Below are 18,924 nucleotides of genomic sequence, written 5' to 3'. Positions count from 1 at the left end.
TGATTGACCCTTTATAAACTTGCATATTCACTCTTTTTCTTATTATGTATCATCACTCATCGATTTCTCACAAGCAACAATGTGGTGGTCGGAACTCGAAACACGGCGGAGGACGGTTGAGGGTCGCCAGCTTGTATTGTGAAGTGAGAGAGGTGGTGGTTGGTGTATGGGTTCCTGGTGGAGAAAACAGGAAGAGAAAAGGGGGAAAAAATCAAGTGCGGGTGGTGTATTGTGCATAGATGAATCTAATGGTGAGAAATTGTGGTCCAAGTTGGACCTATACTTCCATGGGTGCAAACTAATTGGACCCTTCAACGTTTTCTATCCTTATACTATAGGCAAATTATACTTTGGACCACCAAATACATTGCTCCAACTTACACCACCTCAATATAAGTCATTGATATATTATAAATTTATTCCAACGGTCCAGATCTTATGATGAAAAAGCTGTTACAAGGTGTTATTTTAGTGGTGTAAGTTGGGGCATTCTATTTGCTGGTGTAAACTAAATGGCACCTATACTATATATGTAACTCAACTTTAGCTATAATATTGGAACACAAATCTTAGTTAAAGATATTCAAAACTCTAAAATGTATCCCAACCGTATAGGAATACGGTGTCCAATGTCAATTTTTGTGTTCTGCAATCATTTTTCAATTTCATATATGTATTGTGTTCTGTTATTTTACCTGTGTCAAAAATCAATATTTTGTTTCACTTGTGTCAAAAAGTTGTCTCAATTTGATTTTGATGTCAAGAACCTACTTGATTTTTCATGTCTTTCTACCATTGGAATTTGATTTTGATTTGGTTAGTATATATTTTTCTACTTTTTTTTTTGTTACATTTTTTTTTTCTACTTTAATATTTAATCACCAAAAGACTCGCAAAAATAAATCATAAAAATACTGAAATTAGAGACCCAAAAAAAGAAAAAAATCCTTCACAGTGGTAAAAAAAGCTAGTCTTATTTTACTGCTGCTTTTTTTTGTTGCTTTCTTTTCTATCTGTGTGTGTGACTGATATTAACTCATTTTCTTTAACTGCACCACAATTTATGGGGTGTCTGCAAAATAATTGCTTTATCACTTTTGTCTGGTAAAGTTATGATATTTTGAATTACCATTTGCACATTCCTTTGATTATTACCATTTGCAGCTTTTAAAATTCAGTGGGAGAAACTATTATTAGGTATTGATACTCTGTGGTGTTGCATGAGAGAAAATGTGGTTGTGGCAAGTGAGGAAAAAGTTGAGTAAATGTGTATTGTGAGACATGGGGTGTGTGTTTGGGAAAGAGGGTTCAAAGAGGAAGAAAGAGGTAGTGAAAGTTGTTGCTAAGGTGGAGGAGGTTGAGTATGAAGTTCAAAATGAGCAAGAGGGTGGAGAGGATGAGAAGAGGAGGAGACAAAGGGAAAGGAGGGAGAGGAGGCAATCTTTGAAGCCTAATCCAAGATTGAGCAATCCACCTAACCATATACATGGTGAACAAGTGGCTGCAGGGTGGCCTTCTTGGCTTTCCAAGGTTGCTGGAGAAGCCATACATGGATTGACACCTCGAAGAGCCGATTCTTTTCACAAGCTTGATAAGGTATGCCAATGCCTTGATTTGTTTTTGTGTACAACTCATAGTTTACTGATTAGTAGTCGCTCGAGAGCAGGATCTTAGTATTTAAATTGGACCGCAGTAATTAAACACAAGTTGTACTAAATAATAGACAGGTACTGCACAGTCGACGACGACGTAGACACAATTCTATTTGTAACATTTATGGTGTAAATAGTAATATGGATTTGAGACATGGTAGGTTCTTCTGTTGTTTTGTTGTAAACTTAAAATTGAGACTGAGTCTCTTACTTCTGTACTATTTTTCAATCAGATTGGACAAGGTACATATAGCAATGTTTACAAAGCTAAGGATACTTTAACTGGGAAAATTGTTGCATTAAAAAAGGTTCGTTTCGACAATTTAGAACCAGAGAGTGTGAAATTCATGGCCAGAGAAATTCTGATATTGCGTCGTCTGGATCATCCCAATGTTATGAAACTAGAAGGTTTAGTGACTTCTAGGATGTCATGTAGTTTGTATCTTGTCTTTCAATACATGGAGCATGATTTGGCTGGACTTTCCACGAGCCCTGCAATTAAGTTTACGATGTCTCAGGTATTGAAATAGTTACCTTAGGTGATTACAATTGTTTATGATTTAAAAAAAGAATATTTTTTATTTGGAACTTGTTTAGGTTAAATGTTACATGCATCAGCTACTTTCTGGACTGGAACACTGTCACAACCGTAATGTGCTGCATCGTGATATAAAGGGATCAAACCTTCTTGTTGACAATGAAGGAATTCTTAGGATTGCTGATTTTGGATTAGCATCCTTCTTTGATCCTAATCACAAACATCCTATGACTAGTAGGGTGGTTACATTATGGTATCGATCTCCCGAACTTCTTCTTGGAGCCACTGATTATGGTGTAGGAATCGACCTTTGGAGTGCTGGCTGTATTCTTGCTGAATTATTAGCTGGAAGGCCTATTATGCCTGGTCAAACAGAGGTAAGATCTCTAATTCGGATTTGCTGTAGTCACAACGGTGACCATTGGATTGAGATCAGACGGTGGAGAAAGAAGCAGATTATGATTTTTTTTTTTAAACTCTAAAATAATGAGCTTGAAATGTTGATTGTCCTGTCATGATTCAACGGCCACCGATGTGTTGACTGTGTGAATGCGTGGAATTTGTTACTCCAGCAAATCCAAATCCTACTAATTTCATTGTATTGTTTCTCTAAGGGCGTCTTTCAAGAGCATAAAATCTACTACTTACTTTACTTGTTTCTCTTGATTTTCTTCAACTTGTTTGTGAGGTTTCTGCTTCTTCATATTGCTGATAATATAATATCCTTCATGCTTCATAGGTGGAACAACTACATAAGATATTTAAGCTATGTGGTTCTCCTTCTGAAGAATATTGGAAAAAGGCAAAGTTGCCACATGCTACAATTTTTAAGCCACAACAATCATATAAGCGGTGCATAGCAGAGAAATTTGAAGATTTCCCACTATCATCATTACCACTAATTGACACCCTTCTGGCAATCGATCCAGCTGAACGTCAAACTGCCACTGCTGCATTGCACAGCGAAGTAAGACAGTAATCTAGTTGTTAAATGAATCTTGTGAAATCACATAGATCATGTATGTTGTTCGAAGTTTGACATACGATAAATTGTACTTGAAATCCCTAATGTTTTACTCCCTCCGTCCCGTTTTATCTGAGCCAGTTTGATTTTTCACACAGATTAAGAAAAATGTATAAATAAAGGGGAAAGTAGAATATATTGTATTGGGAATGATGAAAGTAGTATTAATTTGAGTTATATTGTATTGGGAATGATGAAAGTTGTATTGAAAATTGAAATCCCTCAGTTATTTTGGGACACTTTTTTTTAGAAAATGGGTAAGATATTCCGGGACGGAGGGAGTATTAATTTAAGGTAAGGATCTAAGTTTACTGTTAATTTTAATTTTTTGCAGTTCTTTACAACCCAACCTTATGCTTGTGAACCCTCTAACCTTCCAAAATATCCTCCCAGTAAGGAGATGGATACAAAGCTTCGAGACGAAGAAGCTAGAAGGTAACAACTTAAATTTAGTTTTGAAGTCTAACAGTAACTTCATCAAGATTTTCTTTGTTCTAACACACACACACACACACGCATGGCGGAAATTTTCTGAATTTCTAATTGAAAGTTTCAAATATCTTATGAATTCTTGTGTGAATAAAAATTTGACATGTACATATATTAGGTTATTTTGCCATTCAAGTCAATTCAGTCCATTTCTTTCCTTTCCAGTTTTTGAGAGAAGAAATTATGGAAGGAGCATAAAATAATTGAAAATTCATACATTTCAGCATTTTAATTTCAATGTTTTCTGACTTTAGATTAAGAGCTGCTGGCAAAGGTAATGCTGTTGGTGCTAAGAAATCTCGTTCGCGTGATCGAAGTGGGAAGGGAATTCCAGTTCCAGAGGTCAATGCTGAGCTGCAAGCCAATATTGATGTATGTTAGATCAGGCACTATATTCATTTTAGAAAAACATTTCTAATACTTTTATTTTTCAATACTGTGGTAATTGTTTAACTCGTGTCATCACAGAGATGGAGACTGGTAACGCGCACTAATGCTAAGAGTAAAAGTGAGAAGTTTCCTCCTCCGCATCAAGATGGAACTTTAGGCTATCCTTTTGGTTCTTCATGTCACATGAATCCAGTTTTTGATCCTCCTGATGTTCCATTTAGTTCCACAGACTTCTCATATCATAAAGCAAATATTCAGACCTGGTCCGGCCCATTGGTGGAACCGAGGGTGAGTGCGCCAAGGAGAAAGAAGAACAAGGAAGGTGGCCAACACATACAATCGAAGTCATCAAAGAAGGACATAAATAGATAGAATGTAAAGAGTTGCAGTGCATTACAAAAAAGAAAAATACTAGTTCTCGTGAATACGAGCCTCACGAAATTGTACACGACATGTGATTGGTTGTTTTTTATCACTTATCCCTCCAATGTATTCGACAAATACAGAACTGACATTTCCACCACAAAAAGTATCACATTGACATTCGTGATGGAAATGCTTCGTACTAAATAGCATTTTTGCCCAAAAATTACGATTAAGTATTCTTGATGCTACAAATGCTGCTTCAAGAAGATATTGTACCATTTCTTTCTAGTCACAAGAGAGATAGAAAACATTGTATTTCCTGCTCCCATTTCTTTCTCAATGGTCAAAGGTTTATTATTCTCTATCTTGTATATCTTAATCTATTTTTTTTCTTTACTAAACAGTTTATGAACATTTAATGAGGTAGTTTTTCCAAGCAGTTTTATTGATCTATGAGTATGATTCTCCCTAATTTTAACATTCACTCATAATGTTCTCCCTTTGATGACAGCTATAGCCATGAACCTGTGAAATGTGCAGAATTAATGCATAGTTTTGCTTAAACTTTTTGGTCTCTTCCTTTAAGGTTATGCACGAACACCGTCCGTAGAAGTCGTGGTAAAGGTTCTGCTTCAATACATGGTTGCTTTTGTTCTGGTACCCCAAACGTGAATGGTATTTGCACTTATGATAGAAAGATGAACTACCATCAAAAGTTGCATGAAAAATAAAGCAAAAAATGATAAAGGAAAGTGATAAAAATATGTAAAAACTTCTTTGATTGATTGTGTGCGTAACATAATCTTTACAATGGATATTTGTATACTTAAAAAAGCTAAGGAACTTGCACTACACATATGTGCCACATTCTTGACCCACTAATATAATTAACGTATTACATCATCCAAGACCGTGGCTAACAACACTAACATAGATAACTGCCGTGTCGACCGAGTTACACTCCAAAACCGTCTCGTCAGGTAAGTTATCAATTTTCAAACCAGCCAGCCGATGCATTCATAACCCTATTATTAACAAAATAAACCTACATGCATGTTTTGAATCGTAGTTGGTTGATATCTTTTTCATATGGCTGAGTTGATGACAAAAATTGTATCATTGTTGTTGTTGTTGGGTGTATTTTTAAGGAATTGGATTATTTTGTCTTTCAAACCGACTATGTTGTCAATTTTATTTTATTCTCTCTCCATTATCAAATTTTATAATAAGATTTTAACGGATTTGTGTCAAAAAAGCGGAATTGTGTAGAAAGTAAACTATGACAAACTTGTAAAATGAGGTGAAGGGGATGTATCAAGTGAGAGGAGTAGTTAATGTGAGAGATGCGAGGAACTAATATAAACCATAAGATGTAAATGTACGGTTGTGATTAAATCTTTAATATACACTGCATCATACAAAATTCCTTCTCCATGTTCTCACTCACATGTTCGTTACCCATCATACCCATCTTCATCTTCAAAATTCCTTCTCCATGTTCTCACTGCACCATGACACCATCATACCCATCTTCATCTTCAATAAATTAAAGAACATGTTTATTCCATATAAAAAAAGGCTTTGTTCCAAATTAAAATATCCAAATTAAAAGAATAGGTTTGTGGCAAATTAAATCCAAGGCATAAATTGATTTCAGTTTGTAGTGTTCAAACGTGAATCCATGTCGAACTCACCAGATTCCCAGAATTTGTTCTGCTGATTGTCAAAATTTTATGCAATTCATAATTAAATTAAGAGAAAAAAAAATCTGTAGTGTTGAAGAACAGTAAAGTCAGATCCAATAGAATGTAATGTTATAAAATAAGAACATCAAAACCCAAATCCAAAATCAAGCACAACCATAAAATAAATCTTTTTCCGGCGAACAGAAACACCGACGGCGAACTCCGACGAATGGGAACACCAACGATGAACACCGGAGCCGTCGTCAGATCTTCTCAGCTTCACGGCAACGAGATTCACATCATTAAGGTTCCTTTCTCAGGCACTTTCTTTCGATCTTTCCGTTTCAAACATCGTCGGTTGAGTATCCTTTGTTATGTCGATGTGAGAGGGGGATCGAAAAGATTGCTTGGATCCATGTCTAGAGGAAGAAGATGAGTAGACGCGGTTTACTGGTTTAGGAATGGAATGAAATTAAGGGGAAAAAAATCAAGCACAGCAGTAGCTAAAATAAGAGTTGTGATATTAGCCATTGATTTAGATCTAATGGTTGATAAAAGACCCTCTCATCCTCTCATTATAAATGGTCCTCTCATTTGATATGTCCTCATGAGGTGAATACTTAAAACATTGAGTGGAGAAAAGCAAATAGAAGATTGAACATTTTAGGCATGACTAAGAGAGGTCCATGTCACGTATCAACCAACAAATGAGACCTACTACATGTTATCACCTTGACTTAATGATCATTCATGCTAGGCTAACCATTAACAAAACCCGAAGAAGATTCGTTTTTGTGTCTCCAGCACCATAATTAGCCAAACCGTTAATGACAAAATCAAACAATACTATATATACTAAAAAAGGGGTGTTTTAGATTTCTTGAAAATATTAGTACTAGTTTAATGTTTCTCTATCTCTTTTCTAAGCTGTAATGTTTTTACTTTATGATTGTGTTGTGGTGGACCATTTGGTTGAATGAAAGAGGTATATTGTCGTTTCTAAGCGCGACAATAATCATTGTATTGTTTCCATGATCAAGCTGCTGTCTGGGCTGTGGAAATTATCATCAGTCCGTACAGTTCCACTACCCCGAAAGTTGGAATTGGAATACTAATGGCAAAAGAAAACTCACATGGTTACGTTCGTCCGGTAGTGTAGTAGACTTAGAGCTTTAAAGCATGCTTTTTATAAGGGTTTTGGATTCAAATTCTGAGATGTCAATTTCTATGAATTAGGTTTTTTTTTTTTTTTTGAAGGAATGAATTAGGTTATAAAGAGCTTATTTTGACCTTAAATAGAATCCGTCAAAGATATAATATTGATCTTACATGAATCGGTCATTGAATTGGATAGCAAATTTTAAAAAATTATAGTAAAGGTGGAGAAAGTTTTTAGTATAAAAAAATGGTGATAGTGATACTCTTTTATCGACAAAATAAATAAAAAAATATGATTATCTCAAACGGAGAAAATATGTGAAAAACAATAAAATATCTTAGAAGTTAAAACATTTTCTTTTCTCATATAGAGTAGACTAAAATATTGGTTAATCATTTTAGATTTCGTCATTTGCTTCGACTGTTTAATTTTTTAAAAATCGAATATACAAAAATTAATTATTTTCTATATTTTGTTGGGAAGGTATTTTGAATATAGTTTATAAACAGAGAGAAAGAGATATACTAATACATATTTAGAGTTTAATTGTAATACATTGTCGCTGTAAAAAAATTATGTTAGAAAATTGCAATCATTTATAGGGTTAAATATGTTTTTGATCCCTATAAATATACCAACTTTTCGTTTTAGTCCCTCTAAAATTTTCCTTCAACTTTGAGTCCCTATAAAATTTTCAATCACTACTTTTGGTCCTATTTTTAATTTAATTTTTGTATTTTTTTTAATGAAATTGTGCAAAAATGTGTAAAATATTCTAAAAAAAATTAGAATTTTTCAACAAAACACAAATTAAATATGAATTTTTAACATTAAAAAATACAAAAATTCATAATAAATTCATGTTTTGTTAAAAAATTCTAATTTTTTTAGGAGAGATTTTTATATTATTATAAGTTTTTTTGCAAAATTTTATTCAAAAATATGAATTCTACATATGATTTTACTTTAAAGGAGGGACCAAAAGTGAAGATTGAAAATTTTTGAGGGACTAAAAGTTGAAGAATTTTTTTAGAGGGACTAAAACGAAAAGTTGACATATTTATAGGGACCAAAAACATATTTAACCCTCATTTATATATGTGATTTTAAAAGTAGTTTTTTTTTTAAAGAAAGAAAACAAGTTAGTAAAAAAAAGATCCCTAAAAAATAAGTAGTTATGATATGATGAAAATCAAACAATTTTATCATTAAAACTTGTTGACAATGTACTCCATATATTTATTGATATTTTTTTTGTCAAGTAGCATAGCGGCTAGAGAAATTCACCTGAAAAGTGGATAAGTGGGGTGTCTGGGTTCGAACCCCGGTCTCTGCATATAATATGTATTATCTCCTACCAAGTGAGCTAAGCTCACATGAACTATTTATTGATATTTCTACGTAACTTGTTGACGCCTAATCTTTTTATAAAACTTGTGAAAACCAAAATACATGTGTATGTATTGGTATTTTGTTTTTGAAAAATGATAGGCTGACAAGACACCCTTTTCATGGGGTAAAGATCCTCTTCATTTATAAAAATAAATGGAAGTTGCAATTTGGAGAGAGATAGACACAAAAAATAAGTGGTGGGTCCCATTACTAAGTGGGTCCCACTATCATTAATTATTTCTTATTTTTATGTGTCTTTATCTCTTTAAATGGAACAAATGGATAAATTTATAAATGGAGAGGATTTTAACCCCATTTTATGTACCTCTCATGTACACCTCCATGTGGCAGGGGTATTTTAGTAATCTCACATCACACCATCTCCCCTTTTTGGATGAGTTTCAATGTTTTTGTCACATGTCACATTTGTGTGTGGGTGTCAAAGGGTGTATTCCACCTATGTATAAGGGTTGTTTGTGTTTTAGTCCGGGTCTTTGTTGTGAGATGAAAGTTAAGAAAATGTGAGAAAATTATGAGATAGGAGAGAAGTGTGAGAAATATAATTCATTTATCTATTTTCTAAAACTCTTTTTAACATATTCCTCATTTTCTTCCCACAAATCTCATATCACCATTGAATATTTGTGTGCTATTTTCACATCCAGTATATTCCTTGTTGGTGCCAAGCTTTACTTTATGAACAAAAAAAGGCCCCACAAAGAAGTTTTTTTCGTAGGCATTAGTTCCAAATTTAACGAAACTGCTTTTCTTGTGAGCACTTTTCAAATGGCATTTTTAATGGTATACTACATCACACTCTAAGCCTTGGAGTCCTCCACGACATTATACACTCATGAAAGATTCAAAATGCATGAGTTTATGTCTGAGCTTGCGTTCATAGTGAGGGACAATTGAATTCTTTTGTGTCAACAATGAAGTACGTGTACAGTTGGTTAAGTTTGAGGGATAATATCCACTGATCAATGTCAGCCATTCTCATGTGTCAACTTCAATAAGATTCCAGAATAAGGGCAACCAATGCTCAAACTTTCTATGTCGGACTTCAATATAATATTTTGGAACTCGTGTGAATTTTAACCGATCAATTAATAATAATGTGTTAAAAATGTGTGTTAAAGATTGTATTGTTAACCGTCGTGGTAAACTCTAAAAATTATTCCCAAGCTCAAGCATAACAGAGTCCATGCAATTACTATGTTTGAAGTTTGCTTTTAAAATACAATGCTTGTTTAGGACAAATTGAATCCTTCATTTGACAAAAAAAAATTATGAAAATTAGCATTAACAATAGTTTGAAGTTTATTTATACTAAATTTTACATCAAATTTATTTTAGTAAAAAAATATCTAAAGATAAATCACTATACTGTAAGATTAGGAATGCATGTCACTTATAAACTCATTTTCATACTATACTCTTTTTACAAAATTAAGTTTATTCAAATTGGTTTTGTGTACAAAAACACTTAAAATAGAAAAGGTGAATAATGAAATGAAAAGAGAGAGAGAGGGAGGGGGAGAGATTTGAATAATGAAAAGGTGAATTATAATTATATCAGAAAAAGTGAAGATGCGTGGGTGGAAGATTTGAAAATGACAGAATGATGAGTGTTGCACCCTTATAGTACACAACAAAGGCAAAGGCATGCCTAAAAGCATTCCAACTCATTCATTTCATCATATCACATCGATCACACTTGAATTCAATCTTCATCACTCTCTCTTAAATCAACGGTCATAACTGTTTTACGTGTTACTTCATTCATCCCTATATTATACTATATATATGTTGCATTAACTAACTCACCCTAAACTTTTCTCTTTAATTTTGACTCACACTCATACAACTCTTCTAAACCATTTTACCTCTTCATCACTCAACTAAGTGAAGGAGAAAGGTTAATTAGTTTGGATTATATTGGAATATATGTGACATTGAGTTTTGGAGGTGTGAATATGGTTGGAGGAGGAGCTTTATACGAGAAACTAACGACGATGATGACCTCGGATCATGCATCGGTTGTGTCACTCAACATATTTGTTGCTCTTCTTTGTACTTGTATCGTCATTGGTCATTTGTTGGAGGAGAACCGTTGGATTAATGAATCCATCACTGCTCTTCTCATTGTAAGTACTAAGTAGTAATATTATGTTCTTCATCAATAATCAAATATACTATGCTTTCATTGTATGATATATTATTGATGGCATGGCAGGGTTTGTGTACTGGAGTGTTAATTTTGTTTACAACTGGAGGAAGAAGCTCTCATATAATGGTTTTCAGTGAAGATCTTTTCTTTATTTACCTTCTCCCACCCATCATTTTCAATGCAGGGTCTCTTTTTTACTCTTCCTTTATTTGTATTTACAATCCATATAAAACTTTTTTACATATACATTTAATCAAATCATATTTGCGCCTTTGCAAAAATATAATTAAACAATATTAATGTAGATATTTGAAAGGATATTCTGAGAACAACATAACAAAGTGACATACTGGCATTATAGTATGATTTGATTAGAAACACTAAAATAAAGTGTTGTTGCGCGCTCACTCGTCACACATAGGAATTACTGTAATCTAATCTCTTAATATTTACTTTTAACTGTGCTGTTTTAAGATAGTGCACAATTGCATGATTCTGACTTCATTTGCTCTGTTATTCTTTATCCATCTTAGGTTTCAGGTCAAGAAGAAACAATTTTTCCGCAATTTTATGACTATAATGCTTTTTGGTGCAATTGGTACACTCATATCATTCTGCATTATATCACTAGGTAATTAATTTGACTAACTCTATGCCTCTACTTTCTATACCATCAATCAATTTTATCAATTGAGAATTCATAACAAATACTTGTTTTGATAAGACTTTGGATCAAAATGTGGCGTCACGTTCTCTATTACTGTAACATTATTTGTCCCTAACCAACACATTTTGTGTGTGATAATTTGTCTAAATTAATACTAACTCGTTTATTATCTGTTATTTATTTTGCCTAGGTGCCATACACTTCTTCCAAAAATTAGATATTGGTTCCCTCAAGATTGGAGATTATCTAGGTATATACTCTATATATGATTATCTGATGATTTAATGTTGGACTTATCCACAAATATGAACACTTACCTTATCTTCTTCTACTGAATGCAGCAATTGGAGCAATATTCTCAGCAACAGATTCTGTGTGCACATTGCAGGTATAACTTTCAATACATTTTTCGCTCTTTACACAGCATTTATTTGATATTATCTATATGTATGCATCAGGTTCTTAATCAGGATGAAACACCTTTACTGTACAGCCTGGTGTTCGGAGAAGGCGTAGTAAATGATGCTACTTCTATAGTACTCTTCAAAGCAATTCAGAATTTTGACCTCTCCCACATTGACTTAACCACTGCTTTACATTTATTAGGAAACTTTTTATATTTGTTCATAGCAAGCACTGTCTTGGGAATCTTTGTAAGTGTTTCTTTGACTCTTCAATCTTGTCCCCTTGTCTCTTCTATTGTTTGCTTGTGACTTAAGTAACTGTTTTTTCTGATATTTTTTAGGTTGGATTGTTTAGCGCATACATTATTAAAAGGCTCTATTTTGGCAAGTTGATAAGGTGGATTAATTCGGGCATTTTTCAGAAATTGTTTTAGCATATAGTTAGTGATTTTCTAATTTATTTATTTTTTGGACAAATGTCAGACACTCTACAGACCGCGAGGTTGCTCTAATGATACTAATGGCTTATCTTTCATATATGCTAGCTGAAGTAAGATTTTTTTTCTGGAAATTGAGTCGATGCTTTACTATAATATTGTAACTGATTCTAGTACTGATCGTTTTTATTATTTCTTTGGCAGCTATTTTCTTTTAGTGCCATTCTGACTGTGTTCTTCTGCGGCATTCTTATGTCACATTATACCTGGCATAATGTGACAGAAAGTTCAAGAATAACAACAAAGTACGTTAAATTGTCCAACATATTTACATTAGTATAAATATTGATACTAATTTGAAAGTTATTTTATATAATCACTCTGCTGCAGGCATACTTTTGCTACTATGTCATTCATTGCTGAGATATTTATCTTCCTTTATGTTGGGATGGATGCACTAGATATGGAGAAGTGGCGATTCGTAAGTCAAAGGTATAAAGATTTTTAGATTGATGGAGTCGATAAACTGACTTGAAATTACTGTCAGATGTGAAATTAACATTGTGGTCTCTTCATTAGCCCAAAAAAATCAATTGGGGTCAGTTCATTGTTGTTGGCACTTATCCTAGTGGGAAGAGCTGCATTTGTTTTCCCTCTCTCCTTCATATCCAACTTGTCTAAGAAGTCTCAATCTGAGAAAATTGAGTTTAAGCAACAAGTAAGTATCTTCTCATTTCCATTTCAAGATCTTCATAGCTGAGTGAGTCATTTGATGTATTGCACTTTCGCACCGATGATCTGTCTCACAGGTGACAATTTGGTGGGCTGGTCTCATGCGTGGAGCTGTTTCTATTGCACTTGCTTACAATCAGGTGAAAGATCAAACTTCATAGCTTCCAGTTCAACATCCTGAAAGAATTGACTCATACTAATAAACACTTTCTTACATGCAGTTTACAAGACTAGGACATACTAAATTGCGCGAGAATGCCATCATGATCACTAGTACTATTACAGTTGTACTCTTCAGCACAGTGGTTAGACTCTACTCAATTAAATGGCACATTAATATAGATTAGGAGAAGTGTCATTTTCACATTAAGTAAAAGTAAATAGACCTGTATACAAGTGACAGTGACACTCCATCATAACTAGGAATGTTAAAAGGAGAAGAAGTTACCAAATATTGTCTTGAACATTTGAAATTGTGCAGGTGTTTGGGTTGATGACGAAGCCACTTGTGCGGATATTGCTACCTTCTTCTAAACACATAATAATCAGCATACCGTCCCCGCCATCTAGCCCGAAATCATTCAGTGTGCCACTTCTTGGCAATGGAGAAGATGTAAGGGGCAATGGTGGTACCCAAAGACCAAGCAGATTGCGTACGCTCCTTAGGATTCCTAGTCATGGGGTACATCACTACTGGCGCAAATTTGATGATTCTTTCATGCGACCTGTCTTTGGTGGCCGGGGTTTTGTACCTTATGTTCCTGGTTCACCCCTTTAACTTAGTGTCAAACACTGGAATCTATATACTAATTAGTTTGATAGATGGTGTGCTGTGTGGTTTGGCTTAAATTTTGGCTTTGATTGTGCACTTTTGTCAATTTTTAGAAGATTTCAACTTTCTATACGATGCCAATTGCCAAAAGAGGGAAAAAAGTGAAGAAGGTACAAGGAAAGAAAAGATTTATAGGAGGAATATTACAGACAAAGAAAGAGTTGTTTGCTTGGGTAACTTAAATTGTAATTTGATGCTGATTAAGTGATTCAAATTTTTGGTTTGTACATGCTGTGGATGAAAACGTCATGAGACACTGCAGATATAGATTTTACAATTGCTTGGTTGTGTAATGAGAGTGTCTAAATTACTGATATTTGGAGCAAATAGATCGTGTATCAGTGTAATATTTTGTGTAGAGAATAATATTTATTTATTAATCATCCGACTCAACAATAGTTGAATCGATTGAACTAATCAAATGTCTTTTGGGTTTTATCTCCTGTTCCATGATGACAGAATTAGGCGCACATAATCACCCTGGTGGTGAGCTGAGAGCAGATTGAATTCACATGGTGCAACAAGACAACAGCATGAGTCCTGTCGTTGCTCTAGTTGCAGGGTTTGGACTCCTTTACAAGAAACTAGAAAGTTCAAAAAGGTACTTGGAAGAATATGGAGACCTCAGTCAGTCTCTATTTCTATCACGAATTCTAAGGGAAACATTTCTAGGAAAGTCAATGAACGGATTAAAGATTTTAGCTGAGAATATCATAAGGTTCCTTATAATCTTCTATTAATAGGCGTAGTTCACTTTAAACACATTCACATGTCACATATGAACATCGATCGAGTCAAACCATCATAATAAACAAGTATAGAGAAACAATTGATTTCAAAACATTTGCTATTATGCTCAAGCAGTTTTATGCCTTATGGATGAACATAGTATCCGACTGCCACGCCGACAAGAGCAACCATGCAGACAAACAGTAATGGAAAGCCAGCTTGAACTTTTGCATTACTTTTCCTCTTTAACGCCTCCTAACAAAACAAAAGAAAACTTATATCAATTGTCGTTGTCAATAAAAAAATGTATAGTAGCTCAAAACATGATTTCACTGCTTTAAAGAATCAGAAGACACGAACATTGAAACATTCAACAATCAGTGTAAATCCCCCACTTGTGTATGTAATGCCAGACAGAAATCAAGCACCATTGATCAGAAAACTTCTAATGGTTTGCTGATATGAGAAACATGTAATAGTTCCTTCTGAGTTAATTGCCTAAATTGAAGTTAGTATAGTCTAAAAAAAGATGTTGGTTTATAGTGATGATTTATAATGAAAAAACTAACAATCAAATGGACTTTCTATGCCTTCCCCCTCCCCTTCCCCAAAGTTTTAAATTGCATTTGCGGTTATGTTGTTGCCCTTAATATTGCGAAAAAATGCAGACAAATCATGTGGCCGCATTGCAATTGTGGAAGCCACAAAAAGCAATTGCAGCTGCGAACCTCAGTTTAAAACTATGCCCCCCACCACCCCTGGGCACACAAACACACTTTCTAGGATTCTCAACTGTATTGATATGAGAAGCAAAATTCATGCAGGATAACATCGACATAAAATAAAAAATAACAAAAATAAAACCTACCAACTCTTGCTTCAGCAAATCTTTTTCTTTAATGTTCGCGCGTCTCTCCTCATTCAACTTCATCACAGCAGCCTCAGTCTGCAAAGATCAAAACTAAAGTTGTGAATTGCTTCATCTTTGCACTTTACAAAAAATGGCAAAAAACACAACTTAAAAGAACTGACACCAAGTCTTGGACCATACATAAGCTGAGATAATATCTTAATAAACCACACTGGCATAGGATAAGCATATTACAACCTTTTAAGACAATTTATGGCCCTAGGCAATAATCATTACACAATCAAAAACATGTTAACTTCAAATGAAGTCAAGAATCTATAGTTGATGATAAATTCTCTCTCTCTTTTTGACTCACATGGAACAAAACAATATGCCATTCTGATATTATCCTAGCCTTATTTGTCCATATATTAGTATAATGTGGGGTTAACAAATATTAGATAGCTTTAAATTACATTGGGTTTACTCATTTCCTTCATCATTTCCCATTTAAGGTAGTAGTCTAGTAAGGTTTAGATATTTATCAGCCAACATTTTGAGAGAATTATGTTAAAGTATGACGGCCACATGGACTAGAAAACTTACTGTCATCATGATTGATCTAAATTCAGGATCTCTAACCTCTCTTAGCTTGGAATCCATCATACAAAGCCTTGACTTCAATTCCTCACAACTCTTGGCTAAATTCAACTGCACATCATCTTTTTCTGGGCTCATATCACCCACATTTTCAGCATGCCTTGGGACAGTAGCCTCATCTGTTTTATCCTCTCTTGTATCCAAGGCTGGTTCCAAACCTTTAACTTCCTCTGAATCCTGGTAAAAGTAAATTAAGAAAATGAGAGAGTTATTAATTTATTATCTATCATCCAATGGTACGGGACATTATATGCCACCACTGAGTTGAACTAAAACTAAAAAATCTCAAATTCATATCTGGTGGTGCCTAACAGATAGCTGGCAACTTGATAGGCACAGAAAGTGAAAAATTAACAATGTTATTCATATTATACTACAATGTATGTCCACAGAAAATGGCTACTGTGTTTTCATAATTCAAGTAACTAGTGAGAGAGATTAATTTTTTTAACTTGGAGGGAGAGGAGCTCACTCTTAGAGGGGGCGGTATGTTTTCAATTCCACTGGACACCCTATCTTTTAGCGCATTAATTTGGTTGGACGGATCCTGTTTGATATCACCATTCACTGGTAGCAAAACTGGTGAAGATGGTGGGCTGATGAGGACTACCTTCAGTTTCTTCTCCTCGATGTACTTTCCAGTATCTTTTGCAAACTGTAAAGAGAACAAATTTAAAATCATTCAAGAAAAAATAGAATGAAAATAGTTGGACTATTTGAACTAGTTTGGATTGACTTATTTGAACATATCTACTTGCATTAGTTTTGTGAGACTGTTTGGGAGAACTTATAAAACCAACTTATCACATTGTTCATAAGTTGTTTTCAACTTATTTTCATTAGTTATTCAAGATAGCTTATGAAAACAACTTATAGCTTATACCGAAACAATTAAAATCTGTTTTAACTTTTATTATAGAAATAGCTTATACCCAGACAATTCCTATATCTTTAACCCTTCCTGCTTACAACCTTATCACACCCTCAAAACGGGGAAAAATATATAAATAACATGATCTCACCATATCAGATGTAATGTCATCTTCTGTAGTTCCAAAGGGGACAACGGTGCTTATAATAAGAAACTTGTCTTTGCAATGCATATCAGGCGGTGCCGTGCGTTGAGCTTGCATCGTAACTAGTACATCCAACAAATAAACATAGGCCAATAATTTGTGTTACTTGAATCATACTGAAAATAAAAAACAGATAAAAAGTATACTAAAAATATGAAATGAATTGAGCCTTAAACAATAAGATAAATATATGTATATACCAGTGAAATCACATTTATCCTTTGGCTTGATGATGCCTATATTAGGTCGAACACAATATTTCTTGGGCGATGTAGTTTTAACCTGCAAGTAGATTACAAAATTTTAGACATATGTATGTATCTTGTTCGTAATGTAATGTAATGTAAATAGTAAATACTAAAGCAAGAATCAAGAAAAATGCAGATTTGAAAAACAATCATAGTAATAATATACAGTAAAAGGTTTAACGATAATTGAGTAAATAGTTGTGGTACTGCGTGCGTACCTTAAAAGCAATGTACTGATCAATCTTGTTTGCAAGTTGAATCAAACATGAACTTTGTTTCTTCAATTCAACTACACGAAGAAAACAACAACAACAGCATTGTGATATATAATTAGTCTTGAAAAGAAAATGCTAAGAAAAGAAGGATTTGACTTACAGACAAATCTGAGTTCGGAAGGATCGATTTGAAGAAGCTCTGTAGTCATGTTCTTGTTTGTTTGTTTCTACTGTAAAAAATGAGAATGCGGAGAAGAAGAAGAAGAAGAGTGGAAATTTGAATGAATGAAAGAAAGAAAAGGAAAGGGTTGAAATGGAAGAGAAGAGAATAAGAAGTTTGTTGGAGAAATGGTTGGGGTCCGGTCGGTTACGTGAGTGGGGGGGCTCACCAACTGCTCTTGTTGTACCAAATCAACTCATCTTTCAAACTATTTCCCCTTTTATTTCATTTTTTATCTTTTTTTGTTACTTCATTTATTTCTACTACCAACCAATATTAACTTTTTTTTATTTAAGCTACCAATATTAATTGCACTAATCAAAATAATAAATTTTATGGAAAAATTGTAGACTTGATTTTTTTTTGTGGTGGCTGAGATTCAAACTCCAAGACCTTGCATATATTATGCATTGTCCATACTAACTGAGCTAAGCTCACGAGAACAACGGTAAAATCTAATATTTAAAATAAATTAGGGTCTTGTTAACGAGTGTCCCCGGGGCACTCTTTAAGCATCCCAAATTTGGAAATTATTCTTTTAAAAAGTCAACTATTAAAATTTTCAATGCATTCATTACATAACTTTTCATATAAAACTTACCATTTAAAGTGTTTAAAGAGTACCCCAGAAGCACTCGTTAACATTTCCCAATAAATTATTAAGTGAGATAACTCTAACTCTTATAGTAATTCAATCTTTCTTCATATATGAGAAGATGTGTCATTAGATTTGATGTTTGTTTAACCCAACTTTTTAATGAATTCTCATTTTCTTAAAGGGGACCTTTTTTTAGACTTACAAGGGAAACTTGTCAAGCAAAATTAAATTAAGGGTTAAATATGTCTTTGATCTCTGTAAATATAGCAACTTTCTGTTTTATTCCCTCTAACAATTTCCTTTAACTTTTAGTCCCTATTAAATTTCCAATCACTACTTTTGATCCATATTTTTAAGTCAATTTTTGTATTTTATAATGAAATTTTGCGGA

General features: G+C 33.8%; 3 protein-coding genes across 6 annotated transcripts; 2 read left to right on the top strand and 1 right to left on the bottom strand.

The window, feature by feature from the left end:
• Nucleotides 1–558: 558 nt before the first annotated feature.
• LOC146902517 (putative serine/threonine-protein kinase At1g54610) lies at nucleotides 559–4,823 on the top strand. Of its 3 annotated transcripts, none has more exons than XM_085737668.1 (7): nucleotides 559–1,596; nucleotides 1,886–2,170; nucleotides 2,250–2,567; nucleotides 2,930–3,157; nucleotides 3,549–3,649; nucleotides 3,958–4,075; nucleotides 4,172–4,823. In XM_085737668.1, exons 1-7 carry the CDS (start codon nucleotides 1,282–1,284, stop codon nucleotides 4,463–4,465), a joined length of 1,659 nt encoding a protein of 552 aa, XP_085593794.1. In that variant the 5' UTR covers nucleotides 559–1,281; the 3' UTR covers nucleotides 4,466–4,823. The 3 variants fall into 3 exon arrangements, with proteins under 3 accessions (XP_085593794.1, XP_085593796.1, XP_085593797.1); XM_085737670.1 differs by having other exon boundaries at nucleotides 906–1,596; nucleotides 2,271–2,567; XM_085737671.1 differs by lacking the exon at nucleotides 2,250–2,567 and having other exon boundaries at nucleotides 906–1,596.
• Nucleotides 4,824–10,525: 5,702 nt separating this feature from the next.
• LOC146902516 (sodium/hydrogen exchanger 1-like) lies at nucleotides 10,526–14,375 on the top strand. Its single transcript, XM_085737665.1, has 14 exons — nucleotides 10,526–10,842; nucleotides 10,932–11,050; nucleotides 11,399–11,496; nucleotides 11,723–11,782; nucleotides 11,874–11,920; nucleotides 11,991–12,185; nucleotides 12,278–12,333; nucleotides 12,420–12,486; nucleotides 12,578–12,678; nucleotides 12,764–12,865; nucleotides 12,953–13,091; nucleotides 13,183–13,245; nucleotides 13,327–13,410; nucleotides 13,587–14,375. The coding sequence occupies exons 1-14, from the start codon at nucleotides 10,672–10,674 to the stop codon at nucleotides 13,881–13,883; spliced, it is 1,599 nt and encodes a 532-aa protein (XP_085593791.1). The 5' UTR covers nucleotides 10,526–10,671; the 3' UTR covers nucleotides 13,884–14,375.
• A 258-nt stretch (nucleotides 14,376–14,633) lies between these two features.
• LOC146902515 (vesicle-associated protein 1-2-like) lies at nucleotides 14,634–18,128 on the bottom strand. 2 transcript variants are annotated; one of them, XM_085737666.1, is made up of 8 exons: nucleotides 17,876–18,128; nucleotides 17,719–17,789; nucleotides 17,453–17,534; nucleotides 17,199–17,314; nucleotides 16,649–16,831; nucleotides 16,123–16,353; nucleotides 15,535–15,612; nucleotides 14,634–14,921 (listed from the first exon to the last, which is right to left on the bottom strand). In XM_085737666.1, the coding sequence occupies exons 1-8, from the start codon at nucleotides 17,922–17,924 to the stop codon at nucleotides 14,811–14,813; spliced, it is 921 nt and encodes a 306-aa protein (XP_085593792.1). In that variant the 5' UTR covers nucleotides 17,925–18,128; the 3' UTR covers nucleotides 14,634–14,810. The 2 variants fall into 2 exon arrangements, with proteins under 2 accessions (XP_085593792.1, XP_085593793.1); XM_085737667.1 differs by having other exon boundaries at nucleotides 16,159–16,353.
• Nucleotides 18,129–18,924: the final 796 nt, after the last annotated feature.

The sequence above is a fragment of the Medicago sativa genome, chromosome 8 (genome assembly GCF_051527215.1).
Source record: "Medicago sativa cultivar Bolivia chromosome 8, Bolivia_mono, whole genome shotgun sequence".
Lineage (NCBI taxonomy): Eukaryota > Viridiplantae > Streptophyta > Magnoliopsida > Fabales > Fabaceae > Medicago > Medicago sativa.
The sequence above is the reverse complement of the archived record's forward strand: the minus strand, read 5'-3'. Positions and strand labels throughout refer to the sequence as shown.